This window comes from Spermophilus citellus (genome assembly GCF_964194105.1).
Source record: "Spermophilus citellus genome assembly, chromosome: X".
In the NCBI taxonomy this organism is placed as follows: domain Eukaryota; kingdom Metazoa; phylum Chordata; class Mammalia; order Rodentia; family Sciuridae; genus Spermophilus; species Spermophilus citellus.
The window spans coordinates 31,849,357-31,870,203 of NC_138190.1; the positions used below are offsets into that span (position 1 = coordinate 31,849,357).

The 20,847-nt window shown below is 36.4% G+C and overlaps 1 protein-coding gene across 2 annotated transcripts in view; it reads left to right on the forward strand.

The window, feature by feature from the left end:
- Positions 1-20,847, forward strand: part of SYTL5 (synaptotagmin like 5) — a gene marked incomplete at both ends in the record, with an annotated part of 121,102 nt that overhangs the window by 35,914 nt on the left and 64,341 nt on the right. For both annotated transcript variants that reach the window (XM_081277015.1, XM_081277016.1), the window contains one exon: positions 3,686-3,895. In XM_081277015.1, the coding sequence (XP_081133141.1) occupies positions 3,686-3,895 (210 nt within the window). The remainder of the gene's footprint in view (positions 1-3,685; positions 3,896-20,847) is intronic.

A 20,847-nucleotide genomic window follows, 5' to 3' on the forward strand; every position in this document is an offset into this window, starting at 1 on the left:
ATGGACCCATAAGCACCAATTATATTAGCATTTGCCCAACCAAGATGTTCAGGCCTTTCATCTTTGCTTCCTTGTGACCTGACTTATACTTGGCCCCAAGTCCTTTTCAACACTTGTAACTGTGAACTGTAAAAGCCAATTGCTAAATAAAGTCCTGTCAAGTGGAGCACAAAGAAAGATGCAATACATACATATATAAGATGCAATACAAATGTTTGACTAATTTGTGGCCATAATTTCTCCAGGTGGTCTCAGCTCCTCCAGTTTAAGGAGGTGCTGTGTGGTTAAACTTCAGGAACTTGACTATAGACTCTTTTCTAGGAGAGAATTTGCCTCAAGAATATTCCACAATTCCCCATTTTCTTAGTTTATTACTCTTTGGTCCATCAACCCACTTGGGCTGCTCCCTGGGATTGCTGGCTTTTTTCTACTTGTTTTGAGTAGTTTGTTTCTTTATCACTGTTGCATGGATTGTTATAGATTTTGGACACTGCAGTGTTCTGTTTTTCCTGCTCCCTGAGGGTTGGGCAGGACAAAGTTTAGTATCACAAATGTAAAAAGGAGATGGTATGAAAGATGTGGGATGATTGTGGACTTTTTTTCCCCTGGAACATAGAAATGTTGTGTTGAAGGGAATAGAGATCAACAGCACGAAGGAACCAAATGTCTCTGAAGCATTTAACTGAGAATGAGCCTGTCTTCTATAGTAGTGTTTTCCAAATTTGGCACTATATTTGAGTAAATAATGGAAGTGTTTAAAATACCATTGTATAGGCCACATCCAAATCCAATGATATCAGAATGTGTGGAAGTGAGACCTGGGAATCACTATATTTAAAAAAAAAATCTTCCCAAATTATTTCAACATATAGCCAAATTTGAGAACAAATGTTTCAAAGCTGTGCCTCTCAAACTCTAATCACCTGAATATTTTATGAAACCACTGATTTGAAAAAATGCACTTTCTGATCCAGTAGGTCTGAAGTGTAGCATTCTTACCAAGTTCCCTGGAGAAAGGACTACCCTGGTACCTATGTGCCAGATACCATTCTGGGAACTTTATTTATATTTGCTCATTTAATATATATATTTTTTTGGAATCAGGGATTAAACCCAGAGGCAATCAACCACTGAGCCACATCCCCAGCCTATTTATTTATTTATTTATTTATTTATTTATTTATTTATTTATTTATTTAGTGCTGGGGATTGAACTGAGGGGCACTCGACCACTGAGCCACATCCCCAGCCCTATTTTGTATTTTATTTAGAGACAGGGTCTCACTGAGTTGCTTAGGCCTTGCTAAGTTGCTGAGGCTGGCTTTGAACTTATGATCCTCTTGTCTCAGCTTCCTGAGCCACTGAGATTACAGGTGTGCACCACTGTGCCCGACTTTATTTTTTTATCTTGAGACAGAGTCTCCGTAAGTTGCTTAGGGCCTTGCCAAGTTGCTGAAGCTGGTCTTGAACTTGAGATCCACCCGAACTGTGTCAGCCTCCTGAGCTGCTGGGATTACAGGTGTGTGCCACCACACCTGGCAACCCATTTAATCTTAAAAACAACTATGAAATAATACAATTACTCTCATTTTTAAAAATGAGAGATTGAAATTGACTAAATCATTGCCTAAGGTTGGACGGCTAGTACATGAGGAACCTGGATTCATAGACATGACTGATAGCAACGTCATAGGTTAATGGAAATTGTTGGATACTATCAAATGCTAAGCAGAAGTGTCAATATCTGAAATGCTAGACACTATTTTGTAGGCACAACATTCTTGGGATCAGGAAGGAAAGTACCAGTGTGTCGATTGGTTTTGCACTGTTGTCTCATGTAGTACATCCAGGCAGACAAAGCCCCTGCAACCATGCGTGCCTTTGCACCCCAGCAATACTCCAGTATTGTGGCATCAAAGATTTCCTGGATAAGTTGGAGTAGAATATGAATAAATCTTCATAGAAAAATAGTGCTAGTGGAAGATGTCAAAAATAAAGCATGAGGGGCTGGTGTTTTGGCTCACTGGCAGAGCACTTGCCCGCATGTGTGAGGCCCTGAGTTTGATCCTCAGCACCACATAAAAATAAACAAACATAGATAAAAAATTAAAACAAAATAAACATATTGTATCCATCTATAACTAAAAAAATTTTTTAAAAGCATGAACGTAATTTTTTTTCTTTTTTTTTATTGATTATTTAAAGCATTACATAGCTCATGATATATCATCTTTCATACATTTGACTCAAATTGTGTTTTGAGCTCCCATTTTCACCCCAAATACAGATTGCAGAATCACATCTGTTACATATTCACATTTTTACATAATGCCATATTAGTGACTGTTGTATTCTGCTACCTTTCCTATCCCCTACTATCCCCCCTCCCCTCCCCTCCCCTCCCATCTTCCCTCTCTACCTCCCCTGCTGTTGTTCAATTCTCTCCCTTTTTTTCCCTCCCCCTTGCCCCTCATAACCTCTTATAATTCTATGTATCATTGAAGGTCTCCTACTATTTCCATGTGCTTTCCCTTCTCTCTCCGTTTCTCTCCCCCCATTCGTCTTTGTTTACTGTAGTCTTTTCCTCATGCTCTTCCTTCCTGTTCTGTTCTTAGTTGTTCTCTTTATATCAAAGCAGACATTTGGCATTTGTTTTTTAGGGCTTGGCTAGCTTCGCTTAGCATAATCTGCTCTAATGCCATCCATTTCCCTGAAAATTCTATGATTTTGTCATTTCTTAGTGCTGCATAATACTCCATTGTGTATAGATGCCACATTTTTTTTATCCATTCATCTATTGAGGGGCATCTAGATTGGTTCCACAGTCTAGCTATTGTGAGTTGTGCTGCTATAATCATTGATGCAGCCGTATCCCTATAGAGCGCTTTTTTAAGGTCCTCAGGGAATAGTCCGAGAAGTGCGATAGCTGGGTCAAATGGTGGATCCATTCCCAGCTTTCCCAGGAATCTCCATACTGCTTTCCAAATTGGCCTCACCATTTTGCAGCCCCACCAGCAGTGTACAAGTGTACCCTTTTCCCCACATCCCCGCCAACACTTATTGTTGTTTGACTTCATAATGGCTGCCAATCTTACTGGAGTGAGATGGTATCTTAGGGTGGTTTTGATTTGCATTTCTCTGACTGCTAGAGATGGTGAGCATTTTTTCATGTACTTGTTGATTGATTGTATGTCCTCCTCTGAGAAGTGTCTGTTCAGGTCCTTGGCCCATTTGTTGATTGGGTTATTTGTTATCTTATTGTTTAATTTTTTGAGTTCTTTGTACATTCTGGATATTAGGGCTCTATCGGAGGTGCGTAATTTTCAACTACATATCAATGGATCATTGATTCTGGAGGAGATATTATATTCCCTGCAAGTATTTGGCTTTGCCTCCTTGATTCGAATAGTCTTCCAAATGAAAACATCTATTTAAAATAGGTCTGCTCCTATATGTATGTGTGTTCTTGTACTTGGGATTGAACCCAGAGGTGCTTTACCTTGGAAATACTCCCCCAGCCCTTTTTATTTCTTTATTTTGAGACAGTATCTCATTACATTGCTGAGGCTAGCCTCAAACTTGCGATTCTCCTGCTTCAGCCTCCTGAGTCACTGGAATTACAGGCATGCGCCACCACGCCTAGCTCTGTGTGTACTTTTTTAAATGATTTTTTTTTCTCTTCCAGGAAGCTGAAAAATGAGCTTCTGGAGGCAAAACGTAGAAGTGGGAAGACTCAACAGGAGACCAGCAGAGTCTGTGTTCACTGTCAGAGAAACCTGGGCCTCATTTTTGACCGGGGAGACCCGTGCCAGGCCTGCTCACTGAGGGTGTGCAGTGAATGTCGTGTTGTGGGCCTCAATGGCAGCTGGAAATGCACTGTCTGTGCCAAAGTCGCGTGAGTTTTTTGCTCCCCCCTTTTTTTTTTTGTGGAAAGAGAAAATTTGATAGATTGGAGTGGGGAAAGCAAGAAAGAAAAATAGTGTGTTATAAATTTAGGGATAGAGTTAGATAGGGTTCAAGTATAGCCCAGTTACACTTTCAGCAATGCCTTGGCAGGACTCTGGGGTGTTGTGTGTATGTATGTGTGTGTGTGTGTGTGTGTGTGTGTGTGAGAGAGAGAGAGAGAGAGAGAGAGAGAGAGAGAGAGAGAAACAGAAAGGAGAGTTGAGAGTGAGAGACAGAGAGAGAGACAGAGAGAGATAAAGACAGAGAGACAGAGAAACAGAAAGGAGAGTTGAGATAGAAAGGTACATTCAAAGACAGAAAAAAAAGAGTATTTAAATTCCTTTTGCAGCTGGGAGATTTAGCTCAGGGGATAGGGCACTTGCCTAGCATGGGCAATGCCCTGAGTTCAATCCCCAGTACCAAAAATATAAAATAAAGTTCTTTTCTTTATTGTACTCGGGGTTGAATGCTAGTGTGTTCTACTACTGAGTTATACCCCAAGACCTTTACATTTTTTTATTTTGAGACAGGGTCTCACTAGGTTTCCCAGGCTGGCCTCAAACTTGTGATGCCTCAGCCTCCGGAGTAGCTGGAATCAGAGGTGTGCACCACCATGCTCAGCAGAGAACAATATTTAAAAGAATAACTGTGGCTGGGTACCATGGCACACATCTGTAATCCCAGCAGCTTGGGAGGCTGAGGCGGGAGGCTCACAAGTTCAAAGCCAGCCTCAGGAACTTAGTGAGGCCCTGAGCAACTTAGTGAGAAACTGTTTTAAAAAAAGTGCTGGGGATGTGGTCAGTAGTTAAGCACCCCTGAGTTCAATCCCTGTTACAAAAAAAATTATCTTGGGAGGAAATGTGGGTGGTGTGGTACCAGAGTGACTCCATTTCTCCATTTTCTGCTTCTCTCAATAAGAACTACTGCTCTGTTGAAAACTTTTATATTCAGTGACTGTTACTTAACTATTTTTTTCTGTTGTTTCATAAAGGTAACCCTGAATAGAGCAATTTATACTATGTTTCAACAATGAATCGAGAAAAGCCATTCTAAAGAAATGGAGCATTTAAGTTATTTTATTTATTTTTTTTTTGTGTGTGTGTGGCACTAGGGATCAAACCCAGGGCCTTGTGCATGCAAAACAAGCACTCTACCCACTGAGCTATATCCCCAGCCCAAATTATTTTAATGACTTACTTGGGATACATTACTTTGATTGACTTAAGTAATTATATTCAATTCAACAAAAGTCCCACATAAGCAAATCAGTTTTAATACTTCCTTCCTGTCATTAGAGAACATCCTCTATCAGATCTAGGAGAAATCATTGACATGTAGGTTTCAACATAGCCTTCTACTGATTTGAAGGAATTCTTTATACATTAAGCACAGAAGTTGTGTTGGCTACATGTGTTGAAAATATCTTCTCCCACCTTCTCACTTGGCTTTCCACTTGCTTAATGGTTCCATTTAGTGAACAGAAATCTCTAATTTGTGGTAGTTTAATATATTCATGTTTTTCTTGTATAATTAATGGAACTTCTTCTTCTGTATTCTTTTTAAGGAAATTTTCCCTAGCCCCCAAATCATGGAAATATTTTCTTATGTGATCTTCTGTAATTGTTATTATTGTATATTATTGTTATTATAATTGTTATTAATTTACATATAAAATTACTTATAATTGTTGTTATTTTATTTTATACCAGTTGACAGATAATCTACCTGGAATTGATATTGAGAGAGATATACTAAACTCTCTCAATAACCATTGTGAAATTTCTATTTATCCTTTTAGTTATGTTTATATTTGCTTATATATTTAGATTTACAACATAGCTACCCTTTTCATTACTATATATTCTTTGCTACATTTCTTTGCTTTAATTCAGAATATATATATATATATATATATATATATATATATATATATATATATATATATGTTTTCCTTTTGCCTAAAGGTAGGGTACTCATTAGTGTTTAGTGCCATTCTGTTACTGATGAATATGTGTTATTCTTAGCATGACTTTATTTCACTCTTGAGTTTTCAATGGTTATTCTGTTTATTACTTTTCAAATTTAAGTTAAATTTATTTGAAATCATAAAACCAAAAATTGAAGGCATATTTTGATACATGTATGTATTGTATAATGTTTAAATCAGATTAAACATATCCATCTTCTCAAACATTTACCATTTCTTTATGGTAAAAATTTCCAGAATCCTTTCTTCTTTTTGAAATGTCAATGCATTGCTGTCACCTATAGCCATCCTCCTGTCCAATAGCACATCAGAACTTCTTGGGGTTGTGGCTCAGTGGAAGAGCGCTTGCCTTGCACATGTGAGGCACTGGGTTGGATCCTCAGCACCACATAAAAATAAATAAACAAAGTAAAGTTATTGAGTCCATGTATGAATAAAAAAGTATTTTACAAAAAGAACTTCTTATTTTAACTGTAATTGATAACTTTTTCCCCTTCTTGTGTCTCTCTCGCCAATGACCCGCACAAATGAGGTGAACTAGGCTTAAAAGAGCAGGCTGCAACATTAAGCTAAGAAAGGGGCAAAAAAAATCACACAATACAGAGAATAGTTTTTAAACCGAGAGTAGGACAGCTCTGCAGCCTTAAGGGTCAGCTTCCATGCTGGAAAGAAGGTTGGAATAGGGAGTACATGCACCCAGAATCCCTTTATTTATAGTGGTGGGTGTGTGGCAGGGCATCAAAGGGGGATAAGGTTTCAAGGGTGGAGTCTTGCTTCCTGATGTCTTCCTGATGGTCAGCAGATTGACTGTCATCTTGGCGAGTCACACCCATCTCAGGTACGGTGTAAGATCTTAGGCAGAGCTAGAGGGGGAGGTGCACCTGCATCATCCGATTGCTCCCTGACATGGATTTGCAGAGCCAGGCCTCTCCCCTCAAGAGGCCAGGATGCGCAACACAATCCACGCACAGCCCAGGACAGCTCATGACACCTCTCCCCTATTCTTCTCAGCCTCTGGTAATCACCGTTCTAGTCTCAATTTCTATGAGATCAACTTTTTTGGATTCCATGTATGAGTGAGATCTTGTGCTCCCTGTCTTTCTGAGCCTGCCTTATTTCATTTAACATAATGATCTCTGGTTCCACCCATGTTGTCACTAATGACAGGATTCCACTCTTCTTTATGACTGAATAGTATAACGTTATGCATATTTACCACATTTTCTTTATCCATTCATAAGTTGATGGGCACATAGGTTGTTTCCATTTCTTGGTTGTTGTGATATTGTTGCAATAAACGTGGGCATGCAGATGTTTCTTCAACATACTGATTTCATTTCCTTTGGATATATGCTGGGTAGTGAGATTGCTGGATCATATAGTAGTTCTATTTTTAATGTTTTTTTGAAGAACCTCAAAAATGTTCAAAATGTTTACTGGTTATTGAATCCTAGGCTGGAAGTTATTAACTTTCAGTAAGTTGAAGGTTCCATTGGCTTCTGGTTTCTAATATTTGTTAGGTAATCAGCTATCAGTATACTGTTGCCCCTTTGAAGGTAATATTTTCCTTGCTTTCTTTGTATCTTTTTCTTTTTCGTATTTCTGGGACTGGAGATCAAATCCAGGGCCTCTCACATGCTAAGCAAGTGCTCTGCCACTGAACTTAGGATAATTCATTCAGGACAATGAAGAAGGAAATAAAATTTCAACAAATAACTGATGTTTCAACTGCAGACACTTTCTTTTGACTATTTTTAATATTTCTCCCCTTTCTACTGGACTTTCAACAGTTACTGTAGCATATCTCAGTCTGATTTTCTTTGTTTTTAATCCCTCTTGGGGTTCCTAGAGCATCTTGAATCTGTGTCTTAATTTTTGTCACACATGAAAACTTCTCAATCTCTCTCTAGATATTTCTTTTCCTCCATTATCTTGCTCCTGTGTATCTTAGTCAGCCTCAACATTTTTTTATATATCACTCATGGTCCTTTCTGTATTTTCTATCCTTTTGTATCAGAATTCAGTTTGTATATTTTTGTGAGGCCTTTCTTCAAGTTCCTAAGTCTTATCTTTGGCTGTGTCTAATTTGCTGTTAAACCCATCTATTTAATTCTTAAACTCAGTTATTGTGTTTTTCAGTTTTAAAATTTTCATATTGTTTCAGTTGTACTTTCTATCTCTTTGCTGATCTTCTTATTCTTTTCTTGAAATGTATTCAAATTATTTGTAGTTATTTAATAGTCAACTGAGTGTCCTATGGGATTATTTCTATTGATGGTTGTTTCTCTGGGTTTTGGTCATATATTTCTATAAACCTGGTAGTTTTTGATGATGGTCAAAGTATAGGAAAAATGGTGAAGCTTAGTGAGATTCTGTATAATATGAATCCATTGAGAATATACATTCTTCTTTTGGAAGGAAAATAGGACAGGAACACTGCATATCCTTGATTACCTTAAGTCAAAGATTGAAAAAATTTCAAAATTGGGGCCTCAGTCCCCATGAGGGCTAACATGTTTCTGGATCATATGTACTCCTAGGGAATACTCTCTCAAGGTCTCATAGCATACGTAAGAGAGACAATTGGGTTTACATTTTATAGATGGCAGAAATAAGAGCACAAGAGATAGTATGTGTGTTAGTTGACTTGGGAAGAGTATCAATGTTCTTGAGTTTATTTGTTTCTTCACCCAGCTCCTTTCCCACCAGACTATATCAAGTTGAGATCTGACATTTCAGGACAATAAAGAAGGAAATAAAATTTCAACAAATACCTGATGTTTCAACTGCAGAGTTAGAATTGATGGGATTCCTTAATAACCATTTCTCTGATTCTTATACAATGCTATTTTATTTGATTCAGTATTTATTCTTTTCCATTTTTATTCCACTTCTGTTCATCCTCAACTTTACACTCCAGACCCTCATTCACTCAGACTGAACTACAGACCCTCATTCATGCAGACTGAATTAACTAGTAACAGTGACTCAAAAGCCCTTCAGTCATTCCCAAGTAGCCCCAAGCTTTGGTATGGGAAGAAGACTTTTATCTTTAATTTATGAATACCACTGGCAATTTCTGAAGCATACTTTTCAATACAAGACCCAAGAAGCTTATGTTTTTAGCCATCAACTCATTTACTAGTTAGTATGAATGGTAACTGAAGTCTAATTCTGAGACCTTCCTTCTAAAGCTTGTCTGATTACATTTAGGCTATATTAATGAGAAATTAACTTTAAATGTGTTAAGTGAGTAGGATTTGGCAAGTGTTATAGAAGCTAACCTACCCAAACCAATACAAAACCATTTCTGTGTTTCTACTTTAGATATTATGTGCTATGTATTTTACTTATTTATCCTTTTTGTATTTCTTCCTCCACTAGAATATAAGCTTCATAACCATGAGGGCAAGGTTTTTATCTATACTGATATAGTTCTAGTGCCTAAAAGAATGCATATAATAAGTCCTCAAAATGTATATGTTAAATGAATAGATGGAAAACAAACTGATAAATACATGGACAAATGGCTTCTACTTAAAGCATTTCAGACTTGAGCAACTGAAACAAATAGAGTTTTTTGTTTTTGTTTGTTTTGTTTTGTTTTTCTCTCAAGATCAGGGGTTTAAAACAATGAGCCATATCAAATACATTTGTCTCCTGAACAAAGACATTTTTTAGCTATTAGAAAAATATAATAATAACATAAGTTGTTGTCAGAAGGTGTAAGAATAAATAACAACAAATTGGAAATTCTGTGTTCTTCTTGGGCATGTTAATGCCTTAATAAGAACTTTCTGAATCAGTTGCATTCCTCTTATTGGTGAGACAATAATTGAATAAAACCAACCATCCACCTATTCAATTGATCTATCCATAGACCCTTTCATTCATCCTTGCTGCACATTAATTGATAACCTGTTGTTATACAAGGAGCTAAGGACACAAAAAACTACCCTCAATGGTTTCATAAGCTAAGGAGCAAGGTGTGTCTATTAATTTATCATTTCATCCACAAATAAAATTCTGTTTATTTATTTATTTATTCGGTGGGGTACCAGGGATTGAACTCAGGGCACTCGGCCACTGAGCCACATCCCCAGCCTTATTTTCCATTTTATTTAGAGACAGGGTCTCATTGAGTTAATTAGGTAGGGCCTTACTAAGTTACTGAGGCTGGCTTTGAACTCATAATCCTCCTGCTTCAGCCTCCAGATCCACTGGGATTATAGGCTTGCGCCACCGCACCGGGCTCTAAAATTCTGTTTAAATATATTAAAGTGTCCTAAGGAGAAAACAGCTTTTATGTGTGATTCTTATATCTCTGTGACAACAACTCATTTATAGTTATATCCTCCTGCAACCATTGGAAATTTACATGATGGGTGTTTAAATTTAGGATGTCAAAATCCATGCTTAATTTTCAAACTGAAAATCAGAGTATACTACTCTCCAATATTCCAGCTACCAGTGTGAGTGATCCCAGAAGATCAAAACTATTTATCAGTATTGGAAGAATCTTGTTTGCTATTCATAGAGCAGTTTTCAGAAAGGAAGCATGAACGATATTTTATTGCCAGTGCACACCCTTTGTTTGTTATGAGAGACTGTTACAACCCCACTGGGCTATCTCCTTGTTTAATAGACCATAAAATTGAAATTCCCACCCTGACCTCTAAGAGATGAGATGAGTCAGAAAGTGACTCATTCTCTAATCAGCTGGAAGAACAACCTTTATTGTCATTTACCTTGGATTGGATAAAAGTAAAGACATTTTATTTCTGAAGCGCTGAAATGATTACAGCAGGGACTGATGGAAGGGATGCTACCTGTTCAAATGAGCTAAGCAGTTCCTGACATTTTCTCCAACCCAATTCAACAAGTTAGCCTCTATAGGTCTAGTTCTAAAAACGACTCTATAGAAACAGAATGAAAGGGACCTTGACCCAACCAGTTGGTTCATTTTGCTATCTCAATAAGATCTATAAAATTCCATATGATTATGTTAGCTGAGGCAGTTGCCATCTAACACAAAGATGGTCATAATGATTGTTTTTCTGAATTAGCACTCAATTGATCCCCAAAGGACACCAACAATAATAATAAAATAAAAAGACACCAAAAATGAAATAACTTTAATATGGCATTGATTAACTGATTCATAGCATGTTGTGATATCTCATGCTGCTATTTTTTAGTACTATAATTATTAGTACATATTAATTAATAGGATTCACTGTGACATTTCCATACGTCCATACATCATGGAATGATCATGTCTATTCACCCTTCTTTTATCCTTTTCCACTTGGCCCTCTATCCCTCTCCTCCCCTGACTTCCTTCCTAGTCCCCAGTAACCCTTTTTCTACTTTCAGCTCATCTTCTTCTTTGTTTGTTTTTTTGGTCTCCACATAAGACAGAGGATATGTAATATTTTGCTGAACATGATGTAGGAAGTGCCTGAAAAAATTTTTTTGATGAACTGGTAATGATTACTGCAATAGATGAAATATAACTGAAATAGATGAAATAGAAGAGTGTCTATAAAAAACAAAACCCTTGAAATGTGACATTTGCCAGTAAATGGATCCATCTGGAAAGTATCATGCTAAGTGAAATAAGCCAATCCCCCAAAACCAAAGGTTGAATGTTTTTGCCAATAGGTGGAAGTTAAACCACAATAAAGGTGGGGAAGAAGAGAAGTTCAGTAGATTAGACAAAGGGAACGGAAGGGAGGGGGGATAAGAATAGGAAAGACAATATAAGAAATCTAACACAATATTCCTGTGTACATGTATGAAAATACCTAAATGAACTCCACCATCTTGCCTACCCACAAGAATGTCCTAATTAGAATAAGATATATCTCATGCTTGTATATTTTTATCAAAATGGATTCTAGTGTCATGTATAACTAAGAAGAACCAATAAAAATAACACCATACTGATGAGGAAAGGGAATGGAGGTGGAGGGAGAAAGGTAGGGAAAGAGGAAGTACTGAGGACTGTTTAAAGCAATTATATTCCATGCATATTTATATTTATATATAAATTATATATAAATATAATTATATATTCCATTTATATTTATATATAAAGCAAATATATTCCATACCACAATGTTATGTATATCTATAAGGCACTAATATATTTTTGAGGGTACTAAGGATTAAACTCAGGGGCATTCAACTATTGAGCCACATCCCCAGCCCTATTTTGTATTTTATTTAGAGACAGGGTCTCACTGAATTGCTTAGTGTCTCGCTTTTTGCTGAGGCTGGCTTTGAACTCACCATCCTCCTGTCTCAGCCTCCTAAGCCACTGGAATTACAGGCATGTGCCACCACAACTGGAGATTGCACTAATATTTTTCAAATTAAAAAAGGTTTAGGGCTAGGGATAGCTCAGTTGGTAGAGTGCTTGCTTTGCATTCACAAGGTGCTGAGTTCAATCCCCAGCACCACAAAGAAAAAAAAAGAAAGAAAGAAAAAACAAATTTTTAAAAAATGAGAAAAGCTGGTGCCAATGGATATCACATACATAGTGAGTGCAGGAGGAATCTATAGTTCTTTATTATGTTAAAGAACAATGTGGTCCCTGACACTTAGAAAGTGATCTGACACATATAGGTGTTGGTGTTCTTAGGTGTTGACACTCAGAGGTGGGCTATGGTGTTCTGTTGGACAAAATCTCAGAGACAAGCATGCACAAGATCATTCTACGACCACAACGAAGTGGGAGAAAACAAGAACACGTCATAATCCTGTCTAAGCATAGACAAACACAAGGGAAACAATTATGCCACACAGTACCACGGCCCCCCTTTCTTAGTTAACATGAATCGCCTGTTATTTTCTTACTAGATAAAGTTTATTAGCCTAGCCATCATAGAATTGTCCCCACTTACTGACATCACTTAATCCAGAGAAAATTCCTGCTCCTCTGAACTCTTCCCCAGATTACCCAACATGAACCTGAATCCTACAGTAAATCTTTTTGAGCACCTCTTATTTTTTTAATTTATTTTTTATTTTTTTTTATTTTTTTTATTGGTTGTTCACAACATTACAAAGCTCTTGACATATCATATTTCATACATTAGATTGAAGTGGGTTATGAACTCCCAATTTTACCCCAAATGCAGATTGCAGAATCATGTCGGTTACACATCCACAATTTTACATAATGCCCTATTAGTAATTGTTGTATTTTGCTACCTTTCCTATCCCCTACTATCCCCCCTCCGCTTCCCTCACATCTTCTCTCTCTACCCCATCTACTGTAATTCATTTCTCTCCTTGTTTATTTTCCCATTCCCCTCACAACCTCTTATATGTAATTTTGTATAGCAATGAGGGTCTCCCTTCATTTCCATGCAATTTCCCTTTTCTCTCCCTTTCCCTCCCATCTCATGTCTCTGTTTAAAGTTAATCTTTTCTTCCTGCTCTTCCTCCCTACTCTGTTCATAGTTGCTCTCATTATATCAAAGAAGACATTTGGTATTTGTTTTTTAGGGATTGGCTAGCTTCACTAAGCATAATCTGCTCTAGTGCCATCCATCCCTGCAAATTCCATGATTTTGTCATTTTTTAGTGCTGCGTAATATTCCATAGTGTATAAATGCCACGATACCACCCATGGCTCCTCTGTCATATATTTTCCTTCATCAAAATAAGAAAGAATCTCAACATATTCAACCATAAGGAGGTTCCTGGTGTTCCTTGTGAGGGTCTACAGTTGCCACATAGCCATTTCAAAATCACCCCTTAGTTTAGCAAATTTTCATAATACAGCTGCAAAGGAGAAATTTCACATCAGCAATCCCCCACTGACCCAAAGTTATTTGGAAAGGTAAGAAGCTGTTTGGGGTGCCTTGATTTGCTATTTTACATAGCCTATCAATTATATACAAGCGACCCCACACTTTTTCAATGTGCTTTGTTCACTGGGAGATTGGTATCTTAAACCTACATAAACTAGAAAGATTTTTTTAATGTGAAAATATCATACCTTTCAAAGACTCTATAATATGTATGTAAGGTCGAAACAATATTTAAGAAAATACCTGTGTATTCATCACTTAGTTTAAGCATCAACATATTCAACCAGACACAGTAGCACATACCTGTAATCCCAGTGGCTCAGGAGGCTAAGGATGGCAAGTTCTAGGCCAGCCTCAGCAACTCAGCAACATCCTGTCTCAAATTACAATACTGAAAGGGCCGGGGATGACTCTCAGTGGTAGAGCACCCCTGGGTTCAATTCCTAGTACCACCAAAAAAAAAAAAAAAAGACCCGAGATCAACACATTCTTGTTTTGCATTTTTCATTTCTTTATGGTTTTACTGTATTTGGGTATTTCCCTAGGTAATGTATTTTCTAGTTGTATATTTTGGGACATTATAGAAATGAAAATCATACTATATGCATTCTTTTGTGATTTTTTTTCCCTTTGGCAGTTCTGGGGATTGAACTCAGGGGCATTCTGCCACTGAGATTCATCCCCAGTCCTTTTTTTTTTTTTTTTTTTTTTTAAGAGAGAGTGAGAGAGGAGAGAGAGTGAGAGAGAGAGAGAATTTTTTTTAATATTTTTTTTTTTTTTTTTTTTTTTAGTTCTCGGCGGACACAACATCTTTGTTGGTATGTGGTGCTGAGGATCGAACTCGGGCCGCACGCATGCGAGGCGAGCGCGCTACCGCTTGAGCCACATCCCCAGCCCCATCCCCAGTCCTTTTTAATTTTTTTTTTTTTAATTTTGAAACAAGGTCTTGCTAAGTTGCTGAGGCTGGCCTTGAACTTGTGATCTTCCTGCCTCAGCCTCCCGAGTCACTGGAATTACAGATGTGTGCCATCATGTTCAGCTAGGGTAAAATTTTTATCATGTATACCCTAGGGTGGATTTTTAAATCTGTACAGCATGATGCATTTGTAGATTGTAATCAGTATTTTAAAAATTAAATATAATAGAAAATGTCATCTACATATACATTTATGTATGCAAATACATATGCACTTATACATATGTACATACGTATGTACATAACATCTGTGTATTTATCTTCTGGATTATGATGTAAAATGTTTCTCACTGTCTGCCACAAATATTTAAAAAGACTACTGCAGAGTGATAACTAGGAATGAAATTTCAGGGCAAATGCTATGAGCATTTTCAACTTTATAAAACAGTATTTTTTTAACCTTTTTTTTAGGGCTGGGGTTGTGGCTCAGCGGTAGAGCACTCATCTAGCATGTGTGAGGCCCTGGGTTCAATCCTCAGTACCACATAATAAATAAATAGATAGATAGATAGATAGGTAAAATAAAGGTATTGTGTCCAACTACAATTTTAAAAAATTTAAATATAAAAAACTTTTTTTTTATTTGTAGATGGACACAATATGTTTATTTTTATTTATTTTATGTGGTGCTGAGGATTGATCCCAGGACTACAACCCCAGCCCATAAAACAGTATTTGTTTTTATAACAATTGTACCAAATTAAACTCCACCAGCATTGTATAAGGGTTTCCTTTGCTTTGTAATCTTACCAGCACTTGGTATCATGAGAATTTTTAATTTTTTCCAAATCAATAAATAGAAGGATATCTCTCCCTATTGTTTTAATTTGTATTTTTCCAGTTACTAATGAGGTTAGATAGCTTTTTATTATGGTTATTGCCTCTGTAGTTCGTTTTCTGTGTTAGGACTATTTCTGCATATTGCATAATTTTTATTAGGTTATTGGTTTTTACCTTATTAATTTGGACATATTCTTTATGACCCTCTTCATCTCTAGAAGTGCTTTTGTCTTAAGTCTATTTTTTCCACATTCTTATTGGTACACTATAGTCGTACATAATGGTGGGATTTATTGTTACATATTCATACACACACACAACATAACAATGTTAATTGGCCAGTGTCACTCCCAGCACTTCCCCCTTCCTCCCTTCCTCTAACACCCTGTCCCTTTCCTCTATTCTACTGACCTCCCTTTGATTTTCATGAAACCTCACCCCTCCCCACACACTCACCATTTTTTTTTTCTTTTTCCTAACTTCCTCACATGAGAGAAAACATAAGACCTGTGACCTTCTGAGTTTGGCTTATTTTGCTTAATGTAATAGTCTCTAGTTCATCCATTTTTCTGCAAATGACATTTATTTCATTCTTCTTTATGGCCAAATAAAATTCTGTTGTGTATATATATACCATATTTTCTTTATCCATTTATCCATTAATGGACACCTGGGCCAGTTCTATATTTGGCTATTGTGAATAGTGCAACTACAAACATGGGTATGCATGTATCACTGTAGTGTGACAACTTTAATTCTTCAGGATAAATACCAAGAAGTGTTATAGCTGGGTCATATGGTGGTTCTGTGCCTAGTCTTTTGAGGAACCTCTGTATTGATTTCCATAGAAGTTATACTAATTTACTGTCCCAGCAACAGTGTAAAAGTGTTCCTTTTTTCCCACATCCTCTCCAGCATTTGTTATTATTTGTATTCTTTCCTTTCCTTTTTTTTTTTTTTTTTTTTTTGATACCTGGGATTGAACCCAGGGGCAATCAACCACTGAGCCACATCCCAAGCCCTTTTTAAATAATTTATCTAGAGACAGGGTCTCACTGAGTTGCTTAGGGCCTTGCTAAATTGCTGAGGCTGGCTTTGAACTCACAATCCTCCTGCCTCAGCCTCCTGAGCTGCTGGGATTACAAGTGTACAGCGCTGCTCCCGGCTATAGAGAGCCATTTTAACAGTATTAATTCTTTGTAATCATGAAGGTGAGAAATCTTCTTATGTCTTTAATCTCTTTCTTCAGTGTTCTATATTTCATTGTAGAGGTCTTTCACCTCCTTAGTTAGATTTATTCTTAGCTATTTTATTTTAGGCTATTGTGAATGAGATTGTTTTCCTGATTTCTTTCTCAGCAGATTCATTGTTGGTGTATAGGAAAACTTTTGATTTTTGTATGTTGATTTTGTACCCTGCTAGTTGGCTGAATTGGTTTATTAGTTTTAGCAGTCTTTTGGTAGAGTTGTTTTTTTTTTTTTTTATTCTCTTGCCTAATTGCTCTGGCTATAATTTCTAGCACTATATTAAATAGTTATGCTGAGAATGGACATCCTTTTCTTGTTCCAGATGTTTTAAGTCCATTTTGTCTGGTACTAATAAAATATTGGCACAGTATGTATTTTTCTGTCCTTTGAATTTGAACCTTTCATTGTTTATATTGTTTAAAGTGAATCTCTTGCATATGACATATATGCTACTTAAAAATGTTATATATACTTAAATATTTGCTATAATACATGCTATATATCCTGTGTATGCATTATTGTAATATAAATATATCTGTATGTAATCTTAAAAGTTAAGATGACAGTATTTATTCTTAAATAATAGAGTTTGGTGAACATATTCTTTGTTATTACTATAATATTTGCATTAATTTGTATTATCTATAGTTTGATTGAAATACATTTTTCTCATTCCATTATATCCTTTCTACTGGTGTAGGTATTATATCCTTTTTTTCCCCCAGTGGTTACCCTAGAAATGACAACTTTCATATTTAACTTCGCAAATCAATAGTTTTACCTTTCTTCTGATCAATAAAAGGAGCTCAATATTCTTTTTTGTTGTTGTTTTGTTATGTTTTTTATATCAGAGATTGAACCCAGGGATGCTTAGCCACTGAGCCACATCCCCAGCCCTTTTTAAATATTTTATTTAGAGAGGGTCTCACTGAGTTGCTAAGTGCCTCGCTAAATTGTTGAGGCTGGCTTTGAACTCGAGATCCACCTGTGTCAGCCTCCCAAGCTGCTGGGATCACAGGCTTACGCCACCACACCCAGATGTGTTCAGTATTCTTAAATTGCAAATATCTCCTTTCTAGCTGGCATATAAGTTTTGTCCTGTGTTTAGACAAACCTTGTTGTTTAATCCAACAATTTCAATATTAATTTTGTGTACATATAATTTGTTTATATTTATGCACATTTTTCAATTTCAGTGTTCACCATTGCTTTTTATATGTCAGCTCTATTTTATCTTCTTTTCAAGTACGGTATTTAAAGTTTCTGTAAGCAGTTTTTATTTTGTTGAAAAATTCTTCATTTCATCATTATTCTTAAACAGTGGATAATACATTCTAGATTGACAGCTATTTTTTTCCCAGAACTTTGAATATATCATTTTACTGGCTTCTCAAGTGTCATTCCAGTTGCTCTTTCTTTATAGGTAATTGTTTTTTTTTTTCTCCCTAGTTATGTTTGAGATGTTCTCTTGGCCTTTAAGTGGTCTGTAGTTTTACCATAATGTACCTAGGGATTTCTTTTCACTTTTCTTGCTTGGGAAGGAATAAAGGAATAAACCTAGACCATCATCACCTTATGGCCAGGATCTTCATTAGTCTTCTTCACCTGTATTTTTAACCCTAAACACAGGGCCTGACACATAGTAGCAATGCAATAAATATGTGTTAGGTAATGAATCCATTCATAAATAATTCTAATTCATTTCCTTACAAATAACAAAAGAAAAATATATCAGCATATCTATTAGCATATCTTATTTCAGATGTCTCCAGTAGTTAACAGCAAATCGGGCGCAAGGGCACACACCTGTAAGCCCAGCAGCTTGGGAGGCTGAGACAGAAGGATTGTGAGTTCAAAGCCAGCCTCAAAATTAAAAAGTCTGTGTATGGGCTGGGGTTATGGCTCAGAGGTAGAGTGCTTGCTGAGCATGCATGAGGCACTGGGTTCGATCCAACACCACATAAAAATGAGCAAAACAAATGTATTGTGTCTATCTACAACCAAAAAGTATTTTTAAAAATCTAAAAAAAAAAAAAGTCTGTGTATGTGGCTTAGTGGTTAAGGACCCCTGGGTTCAATCCCTGGTACAAAAAAAAAAAGTTCATAGTAGATAAAGAAACAAAGTGAAATTTGGGGTCATTATTATTTTTTAGAACAAGAGTCCTTATTTTCCCCCTATAAATCCAAAGAGAACCTAACTTAGATTCACTCTGAAATAAGTTTCCAAGTGGTTTGAGGTCCCAGGAGTTTAATGTCAAATAAAACCAGGACTTAACAAATTCTGAATACTTGGTAATCATTATTCACAAATTGTGAGTATAACTCATTGTAAATCCAGTCAAACCCATTCTTTAGAGTACAACTTAGAGGAAACAGAGTCTATTTCAAGCCTTGAGTTTTTCAAATGCTAGACTGATATGGTAGATAGGGACATAAAATATATAATACGTGTCACATTGGTTTTTCTATTCTCTTTGCCTCTATTTATTCTGTCCACTCTGCCCTCAAAACACACACACACACACACACACACACACACACACAATGTGTTATTCCTTGCTTTCTGTAGGTTTTCACCCCTCCTCAAATCCTTGTTAAAGTTGGTAGGTATAAATTCTCTTCTGACATTGTTTCCAAACATAAAGGGTATAGGCTTTCAATATAAACCCTGTCTCTGTGGTAACACCTTTACAACTTTTGGCAAATTATTTAACACATGTGAGCTTTACTTTCCTTGTCTGTAAACTGAGAATAATAATAGCTATTTGATGTCTCACTGTGAGGATTAGAGATAGCATATATAATGTGCTTGGTACATTCATTACCTTATTACAATACCTGGTATGAATTCATTTAGTATTAGTATTAGTTTCCTGTTATTCTGCCAAGCTTCTATCTACCTTCAGGACTTGAACAGGTGACTCAGGTATAATCCCAAGAGATTGTTCTGATGTTTTGAAATTCTAAAGTAACAAATGACTCAAGCACATAATTGAGTTGAGCAAATACAAGGATAGCAAAAGGTAATGCCTAACAATTCTAGAAAGATCTTATTTGTGTTAGGTGTTGGCAGCTCTAGATGTCAGTAGTAAAGGTGATATGGAGGCTCATTTCCTGGGGCATGAATACTGGAAGTGTCCCACTTTCTCCTGTCATGCATGAAACTTTTATCAGTATGTTATTCACTCCATACCTTATCCTAAGAACATATCAAAAAAAAAAAAAGAGCTAAGACCTTGGCATGTCACCAGTGGGTGGTTTTCAACCACTGAGCTATATTGTTCCTCTTAGTCTTTTTCATTCTGTGAAAACCCTGACTTATTAAAGAGGTAGACAAACTTTTTTTCTTTTCCTAAAACACCAGAGAGTAAATATTTTAGGCCTTTTGGGCTATATTGTCTACTGTTACAACTGTTCAATTTTGTGGTTAAGGCACATGAACAACCAGGAAAAACACATAAATAATTAAGCCTCACTATCTTCCAATAAAACTTTATTCACACACACTAAATTTTGAATTTCATCTAATTTTCATTTGTCATGAAATATTCTTTCAGGATTTTTTTCCCAGTCATTTAAAAAATTGTAAAAACTGTTTCCTAACTTGCATGTTGGACAAAATAGGTTGGTAGGGTGAATTTGACCCACAGACCACAGTGTGTCCATCTCTACTCTATTGTGCTTCTGGATTTTTCTTATTATCTTCTTGTGACGTGTGCAGATCTTTCCTGTGCTAAATTTTAAAATACATACTTGACTATGTTTAATTATTATAGTAGTTTCTATTGTCAGCTTAACAAATTATCATAATTTGGCAGCTTTAAAGAATACAAAGTTATTATCTGATCATTCCATAAGCTTGAAAGTCTGGATTGGATTGGCTCATTTTTCTACTTCTGGTTCCACAAGACTGAGATCAAGGTGTCAACTGATTGAACTCTTATAAAGCAGCTCTGGAAAGAACCTAATTCCATGATACTCTTGTAGGCAGAATCCTGTTCCTTGTGGCTGTATAAATGAAGTCGCCATTTCCTTGTGGGCTATTACTGAGAACCACTCTTAATTCCTTGAGGCCTCTCTTTCCATTCC